This window comes from Corvus cornix, chromosome 7, assembly GCF_000738735.6.
Source record: "Corvus cornix cornix isolate S_Up_H32 chromosome 7, ASM73873v5, whole genome shotgun sequence".
NCBI lineage: Eukaryota > Metazoa > Chordata > Aves > Passeriformes > Corvidae > Corvus > Corvus cornix.
In genome coordinates, this window is record NC_046337.1 from 23,170,981 (window position 1) to 23,192,089 (window position 21,109).

The following is a 21,109-nucleotide window of genomic DNA, read 5'->3' on the forward strand; positions in this document are numbered from 1 at the left end:
TGCTTTCTTATGATCATATTTTTTTCCCTTCCCAGTTCTTAATGGTGAGCTGACAGGAGGCGCATTCAGAAATGGACGGAGAACTTGTCTTCCAGCTCCCAGCCCTGACACCAGTAACATCAATCTGTGGAATATTTTGAGAAATAACATTGGCAAAGATCTTTCCAAAGTATCCATGCCAGTTGAGCTAAATGAACCTCTGAATACTTTGCAACATCTTTGTGAAGAGCTGGAATACAGTGAACTCTTGGACAAGGCTGCTGAAACCGATGATCCTTATGAACGCATGGTAATGCATTTAGTGTAGCACTTCTGTCTGTATTAAAAAGGGAGCTGTTGAGTGGGGTCTATGCAGGGTCTTCTGTTTCTTCTCCTGGTCACAGACAACAGACCTCCCTGCTGGGTCAGAAGAGTGTTGTTACAGGTGGTAGGTTTGATCTGAACAAGGCTGAGGGACTTTTCTTGACTTCAAACCAAGTCCTGCAGTTGTAACTCATTTATTTAAGATTGATCTCACACTCTATGGCTGTAGATGTAGGCATTGGCAGTTTCTAACCCTGCAGCATCCTTTCCTGGCTTTCAGTGATCAAGTCCAGCAGCCTTAATCAAGTCTGTGACTGGCTTATGATTAATATAGGTGTGAATAAGATGTCCTCCCAGGCAATTTCTAATAGAGAAGTTTCAAAACACCAAAACAAAGTTTGCCAGGGCAGCCTGTCTTTGACTCCCCTGTAAGTATGTTTTGGGTTCTTAACTGATGGCCAGCAGCCTGTGCTCAGCTCTCAAAGTGCTTTGATCTGTCATGTTTCCTTTTCCTCAGAAGATGCAGGGAAAGGCTGTAAGGGAAAGTTGGCAGTGTTGTTGCTGAACATATCTACTGTTCCCTGGTATGGGTTGGCAGCACTGAGGATAACCAGGAGAAGAGAGGTTGCCTTTGGCTATCATACAATAGCACACTCAAGTCCCTGAACTGCCGTGTTCACAAGGCCTGCAGGAGAGTGAGGAGTCCTAAACACTGAAGAAGTTGAACCTGTCTTGCAAAAGGGAGTTGAATTATACATCATCACATTCTGTTTTCTTACACGACTCGGGAGATGATCCTAGTGGGTCCCTTCCAACTCAGAATATTCTGTGATTCTATCCCTCACTAAAGGAGGGAGATTCTGTAAGGAGTGGGCAGGATTGTAATGAGTAAAGCAGGCTGATTGCCACCTTTGCTGAAAAGTTTGGAAGGTCAGTATTGAAGTAGTAAGGAGAATTCAGGAAGGAAAAGCCATGGTGCAACTGAAAGCTTCCTTGGAAACGTGGATTCAATCCCCTTCTCTGCTACAGATGTCTACTGCAGTACTTGGGAATACAAGCCAAACTTCTAAAATCACCTTAAAAATGCAAACTGCACACCTGAGCTGAGGCATATGGGACTACTTGGAAAAGAGGTGAATACCCAAAGCTTCTGGCAGCAATGCTGTGAATGTGTTGCTGCTTGTTCACTGTTCTCTGAAAGATCAGGACTTTGCTATCTCCAACAAGCATCCAAAAGCAGTGGAAACCTTTTTACTTCATATTGCTCTCGAATCATAAGGATAGTAAGCGCCTTCATTTCTCTGCAGTGTCTTATAATTAAATTGAAAAGGAATTTGAAATTAATCCGAAAGCAGTTTTAGAAGAATGAAGGTTTTTACTGTTGAAGAAAAATCCAGTGAAAACAGTATTAATTTTGTTGATGCTGCATTTCTGAATAATATAAAATGAATGGAGCACCTATTACACAGTGGGAAGAAAACAAAGCATATAAAATCTCACATGAGGGATGTGTCCTCACTAGCAGGAGGAGAGGGGAACCTGGATAAGGTTTGTCCCACTGGTAGCATATTGCCAATAGCCGATTCATTTTTATCCCTGTATTGTTTTTCTGAAGTTTTGTTTGGACTTCTGACTGGCTGATCTGATTTTTTTGAAGTCTGCAAATGAGACCTGTAAACTAAATAACCATGGCATGTCACTTAACTTATTACTCCCTGTTAAGCCTGGCTTAGAGATTATTAAATTGTGTTGGGAATATAGACAAGGGGGCTGTTAAGGCTGCACATGTGTGGAAGGTCTGGAGATAACTCTGTGTTAAGGGCATCCTAAGTGAGACTGTTTATGTCTGGCACTAAATAAAATAGTTCCCATAGGAAAACGGTATGTGATCTTGTAATTAGAAGTTGTCACATAATATTTATTCAGAGGAAGAAGGACTAGAGCTGGGCCTGTTTTAGGTCACTAATGATAAGCCTGGTCAAAGGCATACAAACTGTGTCATGTGCCGATTGTCATTTTAAGGGACTGTTGAAAGACTAAATGAGCCCATGGAGAAAAAGAAATTATATCAACAGAAGAAATAAATATTTATACTGGTTCTGGCTGGGATGCATGGCTTCACTCTTAGGCATGCTTCATTAGTCCAGTTTTCACTCCGAGCACAGTGAGTTGTGTGGTACCACACAGTGATGGCACACACACAAGAATGTCTGCCTGTTCTCACGTTCTGGTCTTATTTTTGCAGGTTCTCATAGCTGCCTTTGCAGCATCAGGCTATGCCTCCACATACTTTAGAGCAGGAAGCAAGCCATTTAACCCAGTGCTTGGTGAAACTTACGAATGTATTAGAGAAGACAAAGGATTTCGATTTTTCTCAGAGCAGGTAAAGTTTGTTTCTAGATGGACACTCCTGTTAGATTTATATTTTTGGTTCTTCATTTTATAGAATAATCCCATTTTTTCTTTCTAGTTATAATGGTTTACTTTCTTTGGAGTAAATAAGTATTGTTAATATGAGCGGTATTCATTAAATGCTAGAAGGAATACATTTTTATAGTAATCACAAGGAACTGTTTTAACCATTTAAGTTGTATCTGTTTTCATAGCTATGTGGGCTATTTAGTATTTTCATATTGCAATAAAAATTGTACTGTCTTAGGAATGAAAATTAAATGTTTTAAACTCAACCAAACTGTTTTTCAGGTTAGCCACCATCCTCCCATTTCAGCATGTCACTGTGAATCGAAAAACTTTGTGTTTTGGCAAGGTATAATTTTTAATTTTAAAGCATAACTTCTTTTGTATTGTCAAGTAAAAATTTTGTACAAGCTGTGTTGCATTTGGAACTTACTCAGAATTTCTATACTTATTATTTTGAAGTGACATATTATAAACTCATCTGATTTATTTTACTCCAAATTCTCATTCTTAAGAGTGAGCAGACAAGTTAAAACTTCCCCTGTCACTTGCAGCCTGTTTATACTCTTCTGTTTATAAGGCTTTTACCAATAAAATTACTATTTCTTACAAACACAAGCAGTTCTTCTTACAGTTGAAAAAATAGCTCTTCCTTTCCTTGTATCTACTGGCATGTGCCTTTAATTTGTATTGAATATTTGCACAAGACATTTGACAATCACGCAGCACAGACACAATTCTTAATTAAACTTACTTTTAGTTTTTCTGTCCTAATGTAATTTTCTAGTATTTTTTCCTTTAGTACTTTCATGGCAAATTCATACTATCTACTGCTCTGTTTTGATTTGGGTAGTCTAACACGGATAGTCTTGTGCCACACTGAGCACTGCAAGGGGGAGACCGTGGTCATTTCAGTTTTTTAAATCTTTCACTATTATATTCAGATATCAGGTGGAAAAACAAATTCTGGGGGAAATCAATGGAAATTCTGCCAGTTGGAACCTTGAATGTGACTCTTCCAAAGTAAGCTTCTGTCCTCTCTCCTTTTGTTTTCAGTCTTTGGTGCACTCTAGTCTGTGCTGCCTTGTGTATGGGTTGGGGGAAGTGTATGCAGACATCACATGGATTGTACCGGTGAGAGTTGGTGCCTAGCTCTAATCTCTCCTTAGTGTTCAGGTGCAGTTACTGGAGCTTTTTTGAGCCTGAAGATCCTTTTTTGTGTTTGGAGGAAAAATGTACACACTCTCTAGAAAGTGATGGAGAGAGTGGGATAGAAATGTTTCAGGAGAGAGTACCCATGTTTTAAATGTACAAAAGTAGTGATGAGCCCTTCAGAACAAGGCTGCAATGCAGGACTGTCAGCAGCTGATGCTGTTCTAAGGCTCTCACTGCTGCTGAGCGTTCTCTCAGAACAACCAGACCACAAAAGGTCTTTTTTCAAAACGTGGATAAACCAAAATGCGTTCTTCAGATGTTGGCAGAGTAGTGAGAAGCAGTAGCTTCACCCACCAGTAAGACTAGTTGCAGCTTGTAAATCCTAAGAATATGCAAGGAGTGGATACTTTAAACGTCCTCTGTTTTTGCAGTGGTGTTCTTGCTCCTGTACCTTGCAGCCAGCCTTTCTTTCTGCCTCTAACAGCGTAGCATCACTCCACTTCTTTATCCATCTCATGAAATTGGCGTAAATGCGCTCTGGAGCAGCTTTGTCTTCTGTCTTCATGCTTTCCCCTAAGCTCTGAAGGAGAATGAGCTTTGCACAATCTAAATTCCTGGTTTTATTCTCTTGTTTGACATTAGAGATGCTCTGACTGGATAGTTGTTACAGAGGGAAAGGGATGATGTGCCAGTGTGCTCCTGGCTTCCTACTTCCTTTTCTTGATCTCCTTTCCATATTTATTTTGTTCTATTTGTGATTTAATTACATTTTCTGCTTATAGCGTCAATTCACCCTTGTGTTGATCTGTGGGTCACTGTCCTGCCCCTACAGGAATTGTGGCTAAAGTACTTTATGCTCTGAGGACAGTGAATATGCCATGCAGGGCTTCAGTGATTCATAATGTATTTATTTGTTGTTTATAGCACCTTTCTGTAGTTCCATACACTGGTGCTTAGGTGAGCTTCTCTAAGGAGGATTAGTAATGTACCCAGATGCAGGACTTTGTCATTTGTGCAGATGATTTTGGGCAATATGGTTTGTTTTTACAATAAAGGAGCAATGTTTTACTTTTTTGTCACAAGTGATCATGATTAATAGATGTTACCAACTGCTTTTTAATCTGTTCTTAGGTATGGAGATTACTATGTCTGGAACAAAGTCACTACTTGCATACATAATATTCTTAGTGGAAGGAGATGGATAGAACACTACGGAGAGATAACTATCAGAAACACAAAAAGCAGTGTTTGTATTTGTAAACTCACTTTTGTCAAGGTAACATATGGATGCTAATATATATCTTATATTCGTACAACTGCGTAATTTGAGGATACATCAAGCTGTTTCTACACTATTCCTGAAGTCCACATTCCACTTTTTATCTTTTATTTCTTTTATCAGTATTCATAAAATGTAAATTGTCAAATGAGAAGGCTATGTCAAGTAGTATGATTCTACTCCGCTGAACATTTGATATCAGTGCGTTCCATTGCTGTATAGCTGTGTGCTGTACTGGTTTTTGATTAAAAATGAGATGTCAGGGTTTTTTTTATATTACCACAAGGAAAACACAAAGTCACTGTACACTACCATGCCATTTTACTTCTCCCTTTACTAGAATTTGTTGGTCAATAATTTATCTCTTTAGATTACATAATGCTGCTTTCATTCATAGTATTTTAATATCCAGCAAGGACCATATATAAAAATAGAACTCTGTATAGCTATGTTACTATCAAGTATTTTCCCTAAAGATAAGTTTGTCTTCATATTGCAACAAAAGATGTCCATTGCAAGATACCATTGCAATGTTAGCAATGGGGTGTCAACATAAATCTGAAATTTCTGTTTTGATGGGTAATCTGAGAATGGGAAACTGGCTCTTGGATGAAGGTGTAAGAGCTAAATGTGTCTAAGAAGAGCAAAACAGAGAAGAGAAGCAGAGAAGAAACAATTAACAAGTAACACTGACTGTATGTCTTCCCTTCTGTAGTGTTCAACACCCATCAAAGAATTCCCATACAAGTACAGGTATATTCAGTACTTCCTCATATAGGAAGAGGAGTGTTAGCTGGCTCTGATGGGCAAAGGGTCATTTTTGCAGAACTGTTTGGGATTTGGGTTAATGAATGACAGTGTAGTTCCCAGATGTGCAGATAATTTAAATACTTTTATGTCAAAACCACATAGCAAATTATGCAGACTTTCTCCTATACTAAATCAGTTAGTGTTAGGACCATATGATTTTCAATTTTGGTTTTCTTAGTTCCAGGTGAGCTGTTCCAACACAGAATTTGGACAGTCAGCACCACATGCCGAGATCCATTCATTATGTGTATTGGTGCAATGGGGTGTTGGAAAAGCAATGTGAGCTAGTAATCCTTGATTAAACTTGCAGGTGAACTACTGGAATTCCAATGTAAATGAGGTCCAGGGTGTTGTGATAGATCAAGAAGGGAAGGTGGTTCACCGCCTTTTTGGAAAGTGGCACGAAGGCCTCTATTGTGGGGTTGCACCTTCAGCCAAATGCATATGGAGGCCAGGTAAGAAGCTTGTAATAAGCTCTGGAAGGTGTTGTAGAGTAAGCTTAAACTCTGTGAAACTGTTTTGCCCTTCATTTTAAATACACAAAATGCTACTAAGAAATTAAAATTCCTAGCTAGACAAATAAACGAGAATTTACATGACTTTATCATAATGGTAAATAGAAATGTTCTTACGGGGCAAAATCTTTTACATCTCAGTCTGACTCCTGGTCAAATGTGCTGGGATCTTGGGGTCAACAGAAGAATAAAATTAAGAAAAAAATTGGGCATCTGGGCTGGCCTTTCTGCCTTCTTACAGAGAGCAGGGTAACTTGTTTGGATTCAACAAATAGGGGTTTATTGAGTTTGTTGTCTTAATGCTTTATTAGCCTAAAGGATTGGTCTTCAGAGACAGAGAACACCTGGGACTTTCAGGATCTAATTTCAACTTCCTGCTTGCTTACAGGCCTGAGGTTGAATTAGTCATTCTTTGCACCTGTATCTTTCATATGTGCATTTCCAGGAATTACTGTTCTTAGAATTTTGAATCCTACTTTGTATTTTTGCTGTTTTGAACCCTACTTTGCACCCTGCTCTCTGTGATGTCGGTTCTGACTCCTCATAGTGCCAAATCAGTCTGTGAGTGTGTGTTAAGTTCCAAAATGAACTCTAAATATCAGTTAAGGTTAGGTTTTAGACACACATTTGATAAGCCCACTTTCTGGGGAACAGGAAATTGTTTTTAACTTGAAAATATTGAAAACATTAGCTTTTATTTAAAATAGAAGGAAGAGCATAGAAGTTTTGAATCTGTTAATCTCTGCAGGATAAGCAGTTGAAATTAATATTTAGTGAATTTTGTTTCACCTAGAAAATAGCTTTTGGTGCTTTTTAATTGTAAGAGTAAAATATATTAATTATTTTTCTGTTAAAAGTTTATCAGTAAAGGAATCTCTTGCATATTTAGAGTAATAGCTTAAAAAGCTTTTTTCTTTCTCTTATGTATTCAGGCTCCATGCCAACCAATTATGAGCGTTATTATGGCTTCACAAGGTTTGCTGTTGAGCTCAATGAATTAGATCCTTTACTGAAAGATCTTCTTCCTGCAACAGATGCACGATTCAGGCCAGATCAAAGGCAAGAATGCTTATTTATACACTTAATATTTGGTGGGTCCAAGGCTGAGCTTGACTGAGTCTTGAATTTTGTCTGTATTTTCACTGCAGTCTGAATTAAGCTGTGGAGGATTCTGCTAGTAAAGAAGATAGTATTGCACTCAAATTTCTGCTTAACACAGCTGAGGGAAATTTGAAATCTTCTTGTTGATGCAGTAGAGCTACAGTGCAACCTTGGGGCAGATTCCTCATAAAAAACCTGAAAAACAGGCTCTGAAATATCATGTACTTCTGCTATGAATGGAAGCAACACTAATTCCCTCCAAATTCTCTGTTCATAGTTCTTCGGTGTTTGTGATATGCTGAAGTTACTGAATAAAGTGTGTGCCTTAGGCTATAGGTCAGGTACACGTAGCTGGGGAGTCGCATCTCAGCCTGGATCTGAAAGTACAACACCGACAACACACTTGGCTTCTGCTTGTCTTTTGTGATGACTGGTGCTGGAAAATCCCTTGGACCAGACACTGTGTGATTGCTATAGGGCCTGCTGTTATTCCTACAGGCTTCTGGAGGAAGGAAACATAGAAGCAGCAGCATCTGAGAAACAAAGAATAGAGGAACTCCAGAGAGCTCGGAGGCGGTACATGGAAGAAAATGGCATTGAATATGTACCCAAATTTTTTAAGTGAGTCTATTCATTTGAGTAGTAAGTCTCTGTTTTTTATACTATAACTGGATGAAGTACTACAAGAATTGCCACCAACACAGACTGATAATCATGAAAGTGTGGAAAGTTGCAGTTTTAAGAAAGACAATTAGATACCTGATACCTGCTTCTTTGAAGCAATTTTTACACAGTTAAGCTTCATAATTAAATGATCCTTTTCCCATAATGGGCCTCAGCTATACAAGCCTTCCTACTGAAGTGGAATTACAAGTATAATATTAGGATCTAAGACTTAACTAGGGCTTTTTTAAAGTCATTGCATAGACAAGTAACACCGTGGGGCCTGAGCAGCCACATCATACATATATATAACATGTATATATAAATGTATATGTATACAGTAAATATGTATTTATTTTTGAATGGAGGTGGTTTTTTGTTGGCTGTTTTTAATAAGCATTCTTCTGAAACAAGGAATAGTCATGCCAAGTAGGCTCATGTTTAGCATGGGGAATCAAAAGTGAAAAGACTGAATGTGCCTGATGCAGTTGTACCATAATATAAGCAAAATACAGACAAGACAAAAAACCAAATGGTTAAAGGTTTACATCCTGCAAACTATATCTATTGGATAATCCTCTTCACATAATCAGAATCTGTAGTGGCCGAAGGGGTTTTATGTGGCTCTAAGACCTGCTCACACAGATCAGACAACAGATTCTCAGTCGTGGCTGTTTTCTCTGTCTTCCACTTTTGATATAGCTGGAGGTTGATTTTGCCTTTAAATTCCTGACTTGTGTCCTTTAGATACATGAAATTTGATTTAATATTGGGTTAGATCAGAGAGGTGCGCAATTTGATTTTATATTGCGTAAGAGCAGTATCTATGGTTAAAACTTTTTTCCTCTCTTTATCTCTCACTCTATTTTTTTTCCCCCTTTCTACAGAAAAGTTATTGACGCTAATCAAAGAGAAGCCTGGGTTACCAATGAAACCTACTGGGAACTGCGAAAGGATCCTGGCTTTAGTAAAGTAGACATTCCCGTACTCTGGTAAACTGAGAATGTAGACCTAGTAAACATATCACTCTGAAGAAAAAAATAACTATGCACAATATGTTTCTTATAGCTAAGTGTGGTTTGTGGGTCTACAGAAAAACCATATCATACGCATTTATATTCATCTTTATAATGGACTTTTGGAAGTGCATTAGACCAGGCCCCTGACCGCTTCTGGATCTTTCTAATTTTGCAGCAGCCATTAAAACTAAAAAAAAAAAGGAAAAAAAAAGGAAGCAGAAACCTTTTAAAGTTTCATACACTGAAAATTCAGAAATAAAGAAGCAGATGAGTTATCCAAAGTCACTCGGAAGAGGTGGTAAGCGCAAAACTGCAACCGGTGCTTTAAACAGACATTAAGAGTAATACAATTTAAATTAAAAAAAAAAAAAGGAAGAAAAAGAGAAAAAAAATCCATTTTATTTCAACTATTTTTGTTAAAAACTCTTGGGTCACAACACTGTCATTTCTGGCTTCAGGTTAGTCCTTTGGTGTGATGTGCTTGGACTGGCCTTTGTCAAAAAGATATGCTTTTCTGGAAGCTGTTCCCAGTCATATGCCATTGTTCATGCCTTAACAAAATATGAAGATGTACAGTAAGTAATTTTAAAATATCTATGCTTAGGCTTGTGTGAAGGGCAGATTTTTAAAGCTCTAGAATTTTATCACAATATAAATACTGGAAGACCTGCATTATTTGAAATCAAAAGATAACCAAACATCTAACTGTATTTCAGAGGTATGAGATCTACTGTACATGCTTTAGCTTTGGGATGCTGACTGTATAATCAGACTGAAAAGAAACTGCTGGCTGGTTGAATTTCAATTTTGGTAAATGCATATGAATTCCTAGTCAGAAAGTTCATATTCTAAATGACTGATGCTGAGATGCAGTCATCATTTTTAGTACTGGCTGGACATTGACCTCACAGTGAATCTCATTTTCCCATAACTGTTTATACAATTAGAAATCCCTGAAGCTTTGCAACAGTGTTAAAAGCACAGAAAGATATCATGCAAAGGTTTCTGGCTTCTCTCCAGAAGCTGGATAGGATTGTAAATGCAACTGTTTTCTGCCACACACACTGTTTATTTTCCTGGCTCTGGTTTTTTCCCCATCCACTTTTTTAATCTAAATTTATGTTTGAGAGTATGGCAGAGGCTCCCATGTGTTGTAGCTAACAACTTCTACTTGTGTTGCCAAAATAGCTTTTGTGCAAAATTATACTTTACATTTTTTCATAAAGTGGTTCTGTATTTTTTGATTAAAAACAAAGTCTCTTATGTGTTGCTAAGCCTCAGTTAATATAAGTGGGAGAAGACTTGGCACCTTCTGTTTGAAAATCGCTGAAACATAAAATGGTAGGAGGGCAGATTTTAATAAAAGAAAAACCAGTAATTTATTAGATAAAAACGACATTCCATATGGTATGATCTAGTCTTCCATTTATGCATGTGTTACACATCTCACCACTGATGATAGGTTAGATTTCATGCATAGACTCTGTATTCCTTTGTGTGCATATGTAACATACAATTTTTCTATTTAAGATTGATTCCAGTCCTGAGACCAAAAATAAAATTACTAGATAGGTATGTGATCTGCCAGCAGAGCTGCTCGAACAGTTCTCACTGCATTACCACACATCCCCAGCTCTCAGCCTGCTTCTTCCTTTTTCAGAGTCAGGTCCCTATACAACTGAGATTACTTTGGTTATTTAATATTAATTTAGTTCTCCCTGTTGACTAGCAGGGCAACTAGCTACTAATCAGTTCCAGTTTTGTCACACAATTCTGTTGTCAGAAAGAACTATAAAAAACTACAGAAAATACTAAGTAGACTTTTTATGAATTGTGAATGCTCATGAATTTCTTATAAAAATTTGGTATAAAAATCCCTGTGTAGATTAATGGGATTTCTTCCACAGAAAATTTTATGTTATTCAAAGAATGTTATCTTTCTCTTTCCTAGTTGAACCTAGTCTGTTTTATTCTTATTTTAGTTCTGCAATTGTTATAAGAAAATGAAAATATATCAAAGTTGGTTTTTAAAATAATTGGTTAACATCATCCTACTTGCTTTAATGACATTACACTAGGAATCAAATTGGCGCATTGTGTGTAAAATAGCAATTAATTTTTTTCTGTCATTTTCTTTAAAACCAACTCTATTAAACATTTGTCCATCTTTTGCTCCAGTCTTTGTGTGCAGTTCACCATGATATTAGGAAGTATTATGTGTGTATGACTTCAAGTACACTTGAGGGACGGAACTGCATGTCCTCAAATCTTTAATTTAAATACAGAGAGAAGGACTTTAGTTTTACAGTGTTCTCATAGTGCTCTGTGAATGCCATTATTTGCAATGCAAACTGAAACTTGGTGGACACTGAAAATGCTATCACTGAATTGTTTTTTACAATTGTTTATTTGACACTCATTGAAAGAGAAATAATACTAACATTTTTAAAATTTAGAAAATCTGTGATATACTAAATCTTTCTATTAAAAAGGCACTTTCTAAGCCTAGCGGATGTTAAATTAGTTAATTAGTAAGTAGAGAAGACACAAAATGATGCAACACAAGATATTTGCAATCTATATCAGAAATGAAAAAGTTCAAGCAGATGCACCATAAAGCAGTTTCTTGTTGTGCAGAATTCTCTGTGTTCTGTGCAAAATCTGATATTGCATTTGTCCTTTAACATTGGGAGACATCATGGTATATTTTGTGCTGTTTCTAAAGAGGATAGGTCTGAGGGCTTGTATCCAAATTATAACTTTTAGTCAGCCTGTGACATTTCACAGCACTGAGTCAGAGGCGATAGTGAGTTTTCCACACCCCCTGCCCACGTAGTGCAGAATGGAGTATCCCATGCTGCAAAGAGTGCACAGCTGGCTGTTTTGCAGCCTGGCACCTTTTGTAAATGCCTGCTGGTTTTTGGCAGGGCTGCTGCTCAGACACCCCTTCCCAGCATGTGGGATTTTTCTGCTCCAGGAGCAGACCTTTTCACCTCTATTGAACCTTGTGAAGTGTATCCTAGCCCAGTCCTCAAGCTGAGCGGTGTCCTTCTGGTTGAAGCTTTGCCATTTGGTGTGCCATCTCATCCTCCTAATTTGATGTCATCTGTGAACTAGTTATCATGTAGTCTTATGTCCTTGTCCAGGTCACTGGTGAGATGTTGATTGACATGGCCACAGAACCGGCCCCTGCAGGGCTGTCCTCATTGCTGGCTGCCAGCAGGGCATAAACCATTGATCAGTGAGTGCCCTTCAAGCAGGGGTTCAAGCAGTTTTCAGCCCAACTCACTCCGTTCATCCAGTCAGTATTTCCTTTTGGAAGGCATGAAAATACTATCCAACTCAGTAGATGTAATTGCTATATGTTTGGTAGGTGTTGAAAATTAGTGTAAATCAATTGACATGTAAAACTTTTTATGCAATTTAAGAAGTTCTTTCACTTCAAAGACATATGCTTTTCTCCTGTGTTTTCTCAAAACACTTATTTCTGTATAAAAATGCACAATTCATATGTTTTAATTTCACAATAATGAGCTGTACTTTCTATTAATACTTTAAAAGTGTACCTTAATTTCCTTGTTCTGGTACTTCAGATATGATAGGGTAATAGTAGCTATTTTCATCAAATGCAATGTCTTACAAAGACTTAAATAGCTTCATTCTTATTTTAGATCAGTATTATCAAGATGGCAAATTTTTTGGCATATTAGAAATTTTTGTCTCACAGGAAAAGACAATTTGAATATGAATTGATTTTCATGAAGTATCACTGTGATTAAAAAGTCATCTAGGCACCCATTTCAGTTTTAGACAGATGTAAGTTGCATGAAATAAATGTTTTTTTATTTGGCTTTAAAAGTGCAATTCCCACTATAATAGTCTTCTCATCATACAAATAATGTTACCCTTCTTTTTTCTCATTTTGAACTTCTGACTCTGAATTAGCCTGTATGGCATCTGTGGGTTTTATGTGAGCAGCACATGCCAGGCATGTGTCAAGTACTGCAGTATGTATACATGGCACAGTGTTGCAAGATACAATCTTTAATTCCGTACTGAACACTGTCAGTGCTTTATGGCAACAAATTGCACAAACCTTAAGGCACACTAGGAGCCAGTGCTGGTCCTCCCCCCATGGGCACCTGGTGAGCACCTTGTATCTGGGCCATGTCCTCTGTTTCCCATGGACAGAATGGGATTTTCTCATCTCTCACCAGTGGAGCCCAGCACAACTGCAGTCTTACATCTTCTCCTCAAAAAATGCCCTGGAGGGGAGGAGAGGTTTCATTTGCAACTGCACAATAACCAAGAGGGCTGAAAATACCAATTCTCTGTTTTGCAAAACTTGCTTTCACTAGCAAAGGTCTATTAGTATAGGAAAGGTTTGTGTGGTCTCCTTGTTTTACAGGATTTTAGACATTGTCTGGTTCAACAATAAACAGTAGCTATTTTACATGCTTTGGCTGCAGCTGTAATCTGAGGAATGAACATTTTTAGATGTCATTAGTAATACTGGAGCTGCATAATGAAAGCAAAGGAGAGTTTTTCAGATTAAGTGCACCTGAGAGTGTATTTGTATTCATATGCTAAAATGATAGGACGGGTTAAGCTAGAGAATTTTGCCCACCTATGGGAATAAGATTAATGTTGACAAAAGTGTATCAGAAGCACTGGAATGGCCTCACTGGTAACCTTGTGTTATCCACAGACCCATGAGAAAGCTAAGGAAATTTGCTATGTCATAACCACTTACTTGCCTTGGCAGCTACAGGGGCTGAAAAACACTACCTTGGTTTTTCTTTCTGTCTGTCGTTAAGAAACAGTCATCAAAACTGTGTGAAACTTGAATTTACACTTCAGTGCATATATTGATAAATTTGAGGTATATTTAGTATAAAAAGTAGTATCATTTTCTACTTTACCATTCCTAGTTACTTCTACGGTAATTCTGATACCAGTCAGTATTTTCATGAAGAAAGGGTTTTTTTTCTTTTTTTTTTTTTTTTAACAGAAAAATCTAGACTGTGCTAATAAAGGTATAATTATTCCTGGGGAGAGTATCTCCGTATGCTCCATTAGAACAGTGACTGGCACCCAGGAGAATGCTGCAAATCTAAGTAAGGTCAGAGAAATGGCTTATTTACAGCAATTTATCTTATTTTTGTATTATATATTGTAAGGAGTCTACTTACAAAAGGAAATACATTATTTACTCTTTAAACTAGGGTATGTAAAACACCTTTATTCATTGGCTTTAGTGTAAACTATATATTTCTTTCACTAAACTGAAAAGTATCTTTATAAAATGATTTTTATACAGTTTCTTGCAAGTTGAAAAAGTAACATTGTATTTCATATACCAGCCTCCTCCTTTGCCAATTTTTGTGGTGTTTTAAACTCATCATCTTTCATTTTTTTTAAATTACTTTCCTTGCAGTCTTTGTCAAACCTCAGAAAAGAAAGGTGAGGGAGAGACAACAATGCAGAATGGTGAAACTAGTCACAGAAGCTCTGTCAGTGTGACATGTAATAAACCAGAAAGTTTTTAACTTGTAGGAATTAAAATGTCAGCAGAGCTGCTGGATCCGTTTCAGGCTGGTTATTTTAATACCATTTTTCTTTCCACTGATCCATGACAGCATGAAAAAAGGGAAGATTGGAGACATTGGCTCAGAATTAATGCTGAAGGTGAAGGGAAGTTTTTACTCCTTTTATAAATAAAAAATGACTGTAGCCAGCATTTGGCTGAAGGTGTCTTGGTAACATGGAAAAAGAGAGTTACATAGTCTGAATCTATAATCAGCAGTGTGTAATATATTCTTTCTGACCTATGAATAATTCATTGATCTATGGTAAAGCTACTTATTGGTACTCCTGGAGCAATGATTCAGCTGTCTCCTGTGAAACACTAAAATGTATTTTCATATTGGCTGCTACTTTTAGTGGTCTGCATTAATGAAAGAAGATATCTTATGCTAGTGTATAATGTTGCTGGCCCAGAACATTAGGCATGCAAAATGGGAAGAGGTGAGGAAATCCCTTCAAAAACTGAGAAGTGGGTAACTTCTCTGAGAATCAAAACGATGTGCTATACAAGAGCAGCACACAGTGGCAAATATTCCACCAGAACTGTTCTTCACTGAGGTACTTGGCTTCTGGTGCTGGTCAGTGTAGCCACACATGCAACCTCTTGTTCTGAAATTGCATCTCTTTTTAGGATTGTGCTTGTGTCCCATGGGTTCGTTTGTCATGCCCACCAAGAATAACCAGTGCTTGAGTCAGGACTGCAAACTCAGATTTCTTGTCTAGTAGTCCTGTGCTGAATACTCTCTCTTTCTTTGTTAAATTCACCTCAACAAGGATTCTTATAGTAACATTAACATAGTGAATACAAGGTTAATCCTCAGTATTTTCCAGGTAAAGGAAAATTTAGGATAGCTTCTTTAACTACGTGGAAGAAGTACAGATGAGATCTTCTATTATGCTTGTATTTGCTTAATATTTTATAAAATATTTTGAGACTGGATCACAATAAATATATTAAAATTACTTTATCACCTGTCTTGAAGTTGCCATTGAAAATTGTCATTCCAATTTGAGGTTAGAAAATAAGTTTATTTAATTTTTGAAAAAAGTGCTACTGGTATTCTTTAGGGGTTAAGATACAGTATAACAAATTCAGATCACAATCAATTTTATTTTCCGCTGAGTCTCACAGAAGACCTGACTGAGCAGAAAAATAAGTGCTGATGAATGTATTTTGGTATGCAGTCATAAATGCAAAATGACAAGTTCTACCTTAGTACCCTTTCTCTCTAGTTAGAAAAGACACTGTTCTTGTTCCTTTTTAATCATTTCTAGACTATTTATTTTCAAGCATTTTTTCCACACTAAGAATTAATCACATGAAGTTTGAGTTTTAAAAAGTAAACCATGTTTGGAATTCTGCAGACATGAAGAGCGGAGTTCATGTCACACTAAATGTCCACTCCTCAGGGTGGACCACTAAAATTTCGCCCTTGGGCCAAAAATAAGTATCAGTGGGCTTTGTATATGGATTTGTGTCTATGTTATTTACTGTAAAATAAGAAATCAAGCTGCCAGCATCTGATGTCTGAAATATTTTTCTCCCCGAATTGTGTAGCAAGTTAGCTGTTCTTTATCTGTTACTGCTAGATTGTCTGAAGTGGATACTTTAATTTAGCACGTGAAAAGCCATCATAAAATTAAACTACTGTGGTATCAAGAACAAGTATTATGGCAGTTCTGTGCTAGGATATTATGTATATTTTATTTGTTGCAGTCAGTAGCAAGACTCTTCTTGGGTCTCTATCTACTTTTCTTTGTATAATTAACTGGTGGTTTATGATTTCTCAGTATTTCAACAGCAAAGAATTCTGTATTTTCTCTCACTTTTGCACAAAGCTAATATAAATTGGGAATAATGTCACACTTTTTTTGGTGTGATTAGATGCCATGCACACATGTATGAAATGTAGTAAATGTTAGTATTTTTACCTTGCTCAGATTCTGAGAATGCCATTAGAAGAGCAAGGTTTAGATTAGTTTGTCAGTTTTATACTGCCTTACTGAGTTTGTTTGCTTTTAACAACCTTTCAGGTGGTAGATTGCCCTGTGCCAATTCTTTAGCAGGCCAAAATGTCAAAACCTAAACAGCTAAAAAAGCATTCTTTGCTGATTGCCTGTATCCCTGTGCTAGTTCTGAAAAAACCCCAACCATATCTGTTGGTTCCTTCCGCACGTCTTTGGGTAGCTTACTTGTAAAAGGAGATCCTCAGAGTCTTTCCACTGTGATTATCCTATTATGTCAGCTACAAAGGCAAGCAGAAACTTGCTTTGTGGTTTTTAAGATTAATTTAAAGGCAAAAAGTTGCTTTTTAGAAGCATAACATATAGAGCCAGTGCTACTTTTGAGTAGTGGGTAGACAGTGTCTGTTTTAAAGGGAAATAACAGACTGTAATGAGAAAGGGTCTGAGTAATTAGATGCACCAAATAAAATTTTTTCTGTTGTTTGAAAGCAATAGAAAAAATTTACTTAAGGGAAAGAAAGACAGTGAGAAGCATTTATGCACCCAGCTACCCAAATGTTGCAGAATGCATTGTTTTTTGAGTACTTTAGTATTAAACCTCACATGCAGGACTCACAGTTTTGTACTCAAAAGTTTGCTGTGGACTTCCATAATGAGATGAAGAAGTATAGGATACTGGGAAAAAAAATCAGTACCATAATTTCTAAGTAACTCTAAATAATAGAAAATTGATTTGCAGATATTTGTAGTGAAAATTATATAAGCTACTTATAGTGTCGCAATTCTTAAAAGCATAAATTTGGTCCTTCATAGTACATTCAGTAATTTAACATTAAAAAAACAAAGTTAATTGTTCTTGATTGATTTCCTGCAAATGCATTCATCTGTGCTTGACTATTCACAAGTTTAGGATGTCTTCATTATGATTCTTCTTTACATCTTATTAATTCTGATTCCAAATATGGGCTGATTATGCCTGTAAAAGCAATTTTATTTCTTATGGTTAGTAAACATCATCAGCTGAGGAGCAATACAGAAAGGATGTAATTTGCATATTCCAAATCTATAGAATTTTATTTCACTGCAAGAGTTTGTCAGCAATGCACATGAGATTTTCTCCTGATCCATCTGCTTGGACTCTGACGTTGCACAGGCATCAATGCACACTTAGCATTACCATTGCAAACAGTTCTCATTTAAATCAGCTTAAAAGATGTAGGTGCTTAAGTTCAGATAAAAATGCTGAACATTCCTAAGAAAGCAATGTGCTGGTTTACCTGCTTACCCCAGGCTTTGTAGCACTTGATTTCTAATTCCTACGTGCTTAAACAAATGAGCACCTACGCAGAGGCTGAGCTGCTGTTGGTACTCCATTCTCTGTTGAACCCAGTGAGCTTCCAGGTGAGTGGATGATCCAGCTGCCTAAATCTATTTCAGCTGTAGGCCTAATATGCAGTCAAGCCTAGGTATTCAACTAGTGCCCTTAAGCTTAATTTCGAACATGTGCACCATGTTGTGGAAGATAAATTGTGTGAAATACAGTTGGTTTGACTGCTTGCCACTCTGAGCAATATATTCGACTTTCCTTTGACTCTCTTGCGTTTTGGAACCTTATTCTGGAGCTTGTAGTTTTTAAAAACAAGTTAACTTCATGTCTCTGCAAAGCTCAATTAGGTATGACATTTGGAATAAAGAACAGTACATTAAAACAATTACAATTCATCATATTATGTCTCATTCTGGCAAGCTTAATTGTAAGAGTATTTGCAATCCCTATTCCTGTTTCCCTATACTTTCCCCGGGATGGTGCCAGCCCAGAGCTGAGGGTTGCTAGTACTGTATGCCAGTCAAAAAAAAGGAGTCTAACCTTTCTGATTTGTGGAGAAGGGGGTGGCTGACTAAGAGCACGCTCTTAATCTCAGCCTGGAAAAGGATGAATGTGAGAAAGTGCCTCTCTCTCTCTAGGCTTTAGCACATACATAGAATTGCTTTTTTTGGTATGTTGAGTTCTCTGGCTACTTCTGAGATTAAACCTAGCCAGAAAAGAGCAGTAATAAAACAGTTTTAAGTTTCCATGTAATGCAGCTGCAACACTTATTCTGTGTCTTTGCACTTGTAATTTGGTTTTGAACGTAGTGTTGTAGTAATCCAGAGAGCAGATGAGGCCTCACACTGACTACCTCTCATGCAATAAAACCCAAGCTCATTCAGTAGTTAATGTTGATTACAGTTAAGCATCCTTTGGCCACATGATTCAGGGAGGTGGTAGTGGGGGAAGTAGTAAACAAGAAATAGTAATTAAGACTTTATTCCAGTGATGTATGTGGTATACATGATACCCATAATACCAGCTCCAACTGAAGGAGGTCCTACAGCTTCTGGTAGGAAATAAAAAGTGAATTTGGCTATGCTATAGTTTTTGTTGTGCTCTAAAATGTAACAAAAGATGTCATCTGTTTCCTTCAGGCTAAGTCAGATTACCAGGATATTGTGTCCAAAACATACACACAATTCTAATTTTTGAGGAAACACGATGCTCTTTTACCTGTTGCAGTGTAATTGGATAATGCATGTACAAATGACTTGTGTAGCCTGCCAATGAATGTTGCTAATGCCTTACCAAAAAAAAAAAAAAAAAGATAAAGCATATTTTTTGTATTTTTTTTTCCTCGGAGGCAAATCCAAACAATGCTAGATTTGGGAAACTGTTTACTGAAAAGCATTTTCTAATAGATCTCTGAAGAAGTGCAATTGTATAATTACTATTGTTCAGTGCATACAGTACATTGTCTCCATCACTCTGTACACTGCTGCTATTAGTGCTTGTTCTAATAAATCTCAATGTACACTGTTTAAACTGCTGTCATCTGTGTTCTGATTTATTAATATAAGAAAAACTCGAGGCAATGGTTCTTGAATAAACTATTTGTAACTAGTTAGATGAATTGATTATAAATCATGAAGTTCTTAATATATATTTTACAGATTGATTTTGAAGAGGTGGGTGATAGTGGCAGCAAAAGCACTGAAACAGTGGTTTTGCAAAAGCATCATTCTGTTCCTTTCTAAACTTTTTCCAGTGCAGGAATATTTTTATAAAACTTTTCCTATGTGATTTTCTGTGCAGTTCCTTTAAATCTGTCAGGAGCTACCAACCGCAGTCTCAAAGATGGTAATTTTCTTTTTGGCAGTTCCTAGTTATATCTTCATACAACAGCTGATAAGAGCCTTTTTTTTTTCTTTCTTTTTTTTCCCCACTTCAGCTTGTTCTTTGTGATTAAAGGGAGCTTGCAGTATGCTTCTCAAGTTTCGAGAGAGGGTGTAGAAAGAATTGCTCCTGATGTTCTCTAATAGATTTGAAAAAAGTGGAAATGAAAGAAAAAAAATTACTTGACACCCACCCTGTCTGGCCTCTTGGAAAAATAACAGTATGTGGGATTTTGGGATTTTTCCATTATGTGTTCTTGTCAGCTGTTCAGCCCTTAAAATGAAAGCATAATAAAAATAAGAATTTGGTTGGGAGGAGAAATTAAGGTTTTTGTTATTTCTTGGCATTGTAAAAAGAACAAGTGTTCAAACAGTCTGGAATGCTGCCTGAGTGGATGCAATTGCAAAGGAAGGGAAAAGCCTTTTTTCATGAATGGCAGTGCTTTCTGTCTCGTGTCGGAGTACACATCTTGTCCAAACCCATGCTCTGAGGCAGGGGCGTATTAGGAGCTTATTCCCTGTTAAATCATTCCATGAGTGAAACTTGGCTCTGCTTTCATGTTTGTCCAATAGAGATCTGTCCTTTACCTCTGAATGCTTTGGATGACTGTGACTCAGCAGAATTACTGTGCATGAGTGAAATGTGAAAAGTTCTATGGCATTACTTAATTGATTAAAAAAAAAAATCAACACAGCAAACCTTTGGGAATAGAGCACAAGAGGCCTGTGAGGCAGCATGAGCAATCTGACAACTAATTTAGCATCAAAACTATTGCTTTAGGTACGAAAGTAAATTACATATTTAGATTTAATCTAAGCAAGAGACAGATGATTCTTCTTCGTAACCACAAACATGTGGGTGCTGTGGTGTGGTGAAGTGAGACAGTGTGGGAAGCTATTGACAGGATTTCATCCTGACTCAGCTAAAGAAGTTGCCCACAGAAAGCTGCTCCAAGTTTCACTGCTGGTACAAAAATCTGTTCTGATGTGATGATACATTTAATATTTTTGCACTGCCAACATATCAAGCTGCATGGTTCTTCAAGTCCTCATGAGGTACTCTATTTTGATTGAGTGATGAGTCTAAT

General features: G+C 37.1%; 1 protein-coding gene across 6 annotated transcripts in view; it reads left to right on the forward strand.

The window, feature by feature from the left end:
- OSBPL6 (oxysterol binding protein like 6) overlaps positions 1–19,671 on the forward strand; it is a 102,061-nt gene extending 82,390 nt beyond the window's left edge. For all 6 annotated transcript variants that reach the window (XM_039554647.1, XM_039554645.1, XM_039554649.1 and 3 more), the window contains 9 exons: positions 36–289; positions 2,549–2,686; positions 3,007–3,070; positions 3,666–3,744; positions 5,008–5,152; positions 6,276–6,420; positions 7,413–7,539; positions 8,080–8,202; positions 9,132–19,671. In XM_039554647.1, coding sequence (XP_039410581.1) covers positions 36–289; positions 2,549–2,686; positions 3,007–3,070; positions 3,666–3,744; positions 5,008–5,152; positions 6,276–6,420; positions 7,413–7,539; positions 8,080–8,202; positions 9,132–9,240 — 1,184 coding nt within the window. In that variant the 3' untranslated portion in view covers positions 9,241–19,671. The remainder of the gene's footprint in view (positions 1–35; positions 290–2,548; positions 2,687–3,006; positions 3,071–3,665; positions 3,745–5,007; positions 5,153–6,275; positions 6,421–7,412; positions 7,540–8,079; positions 8,203–9,131) is intronic.
- The last annotated feature ends 1,438 nt before the right edge of the window (positions 19,672–21,109 follow it).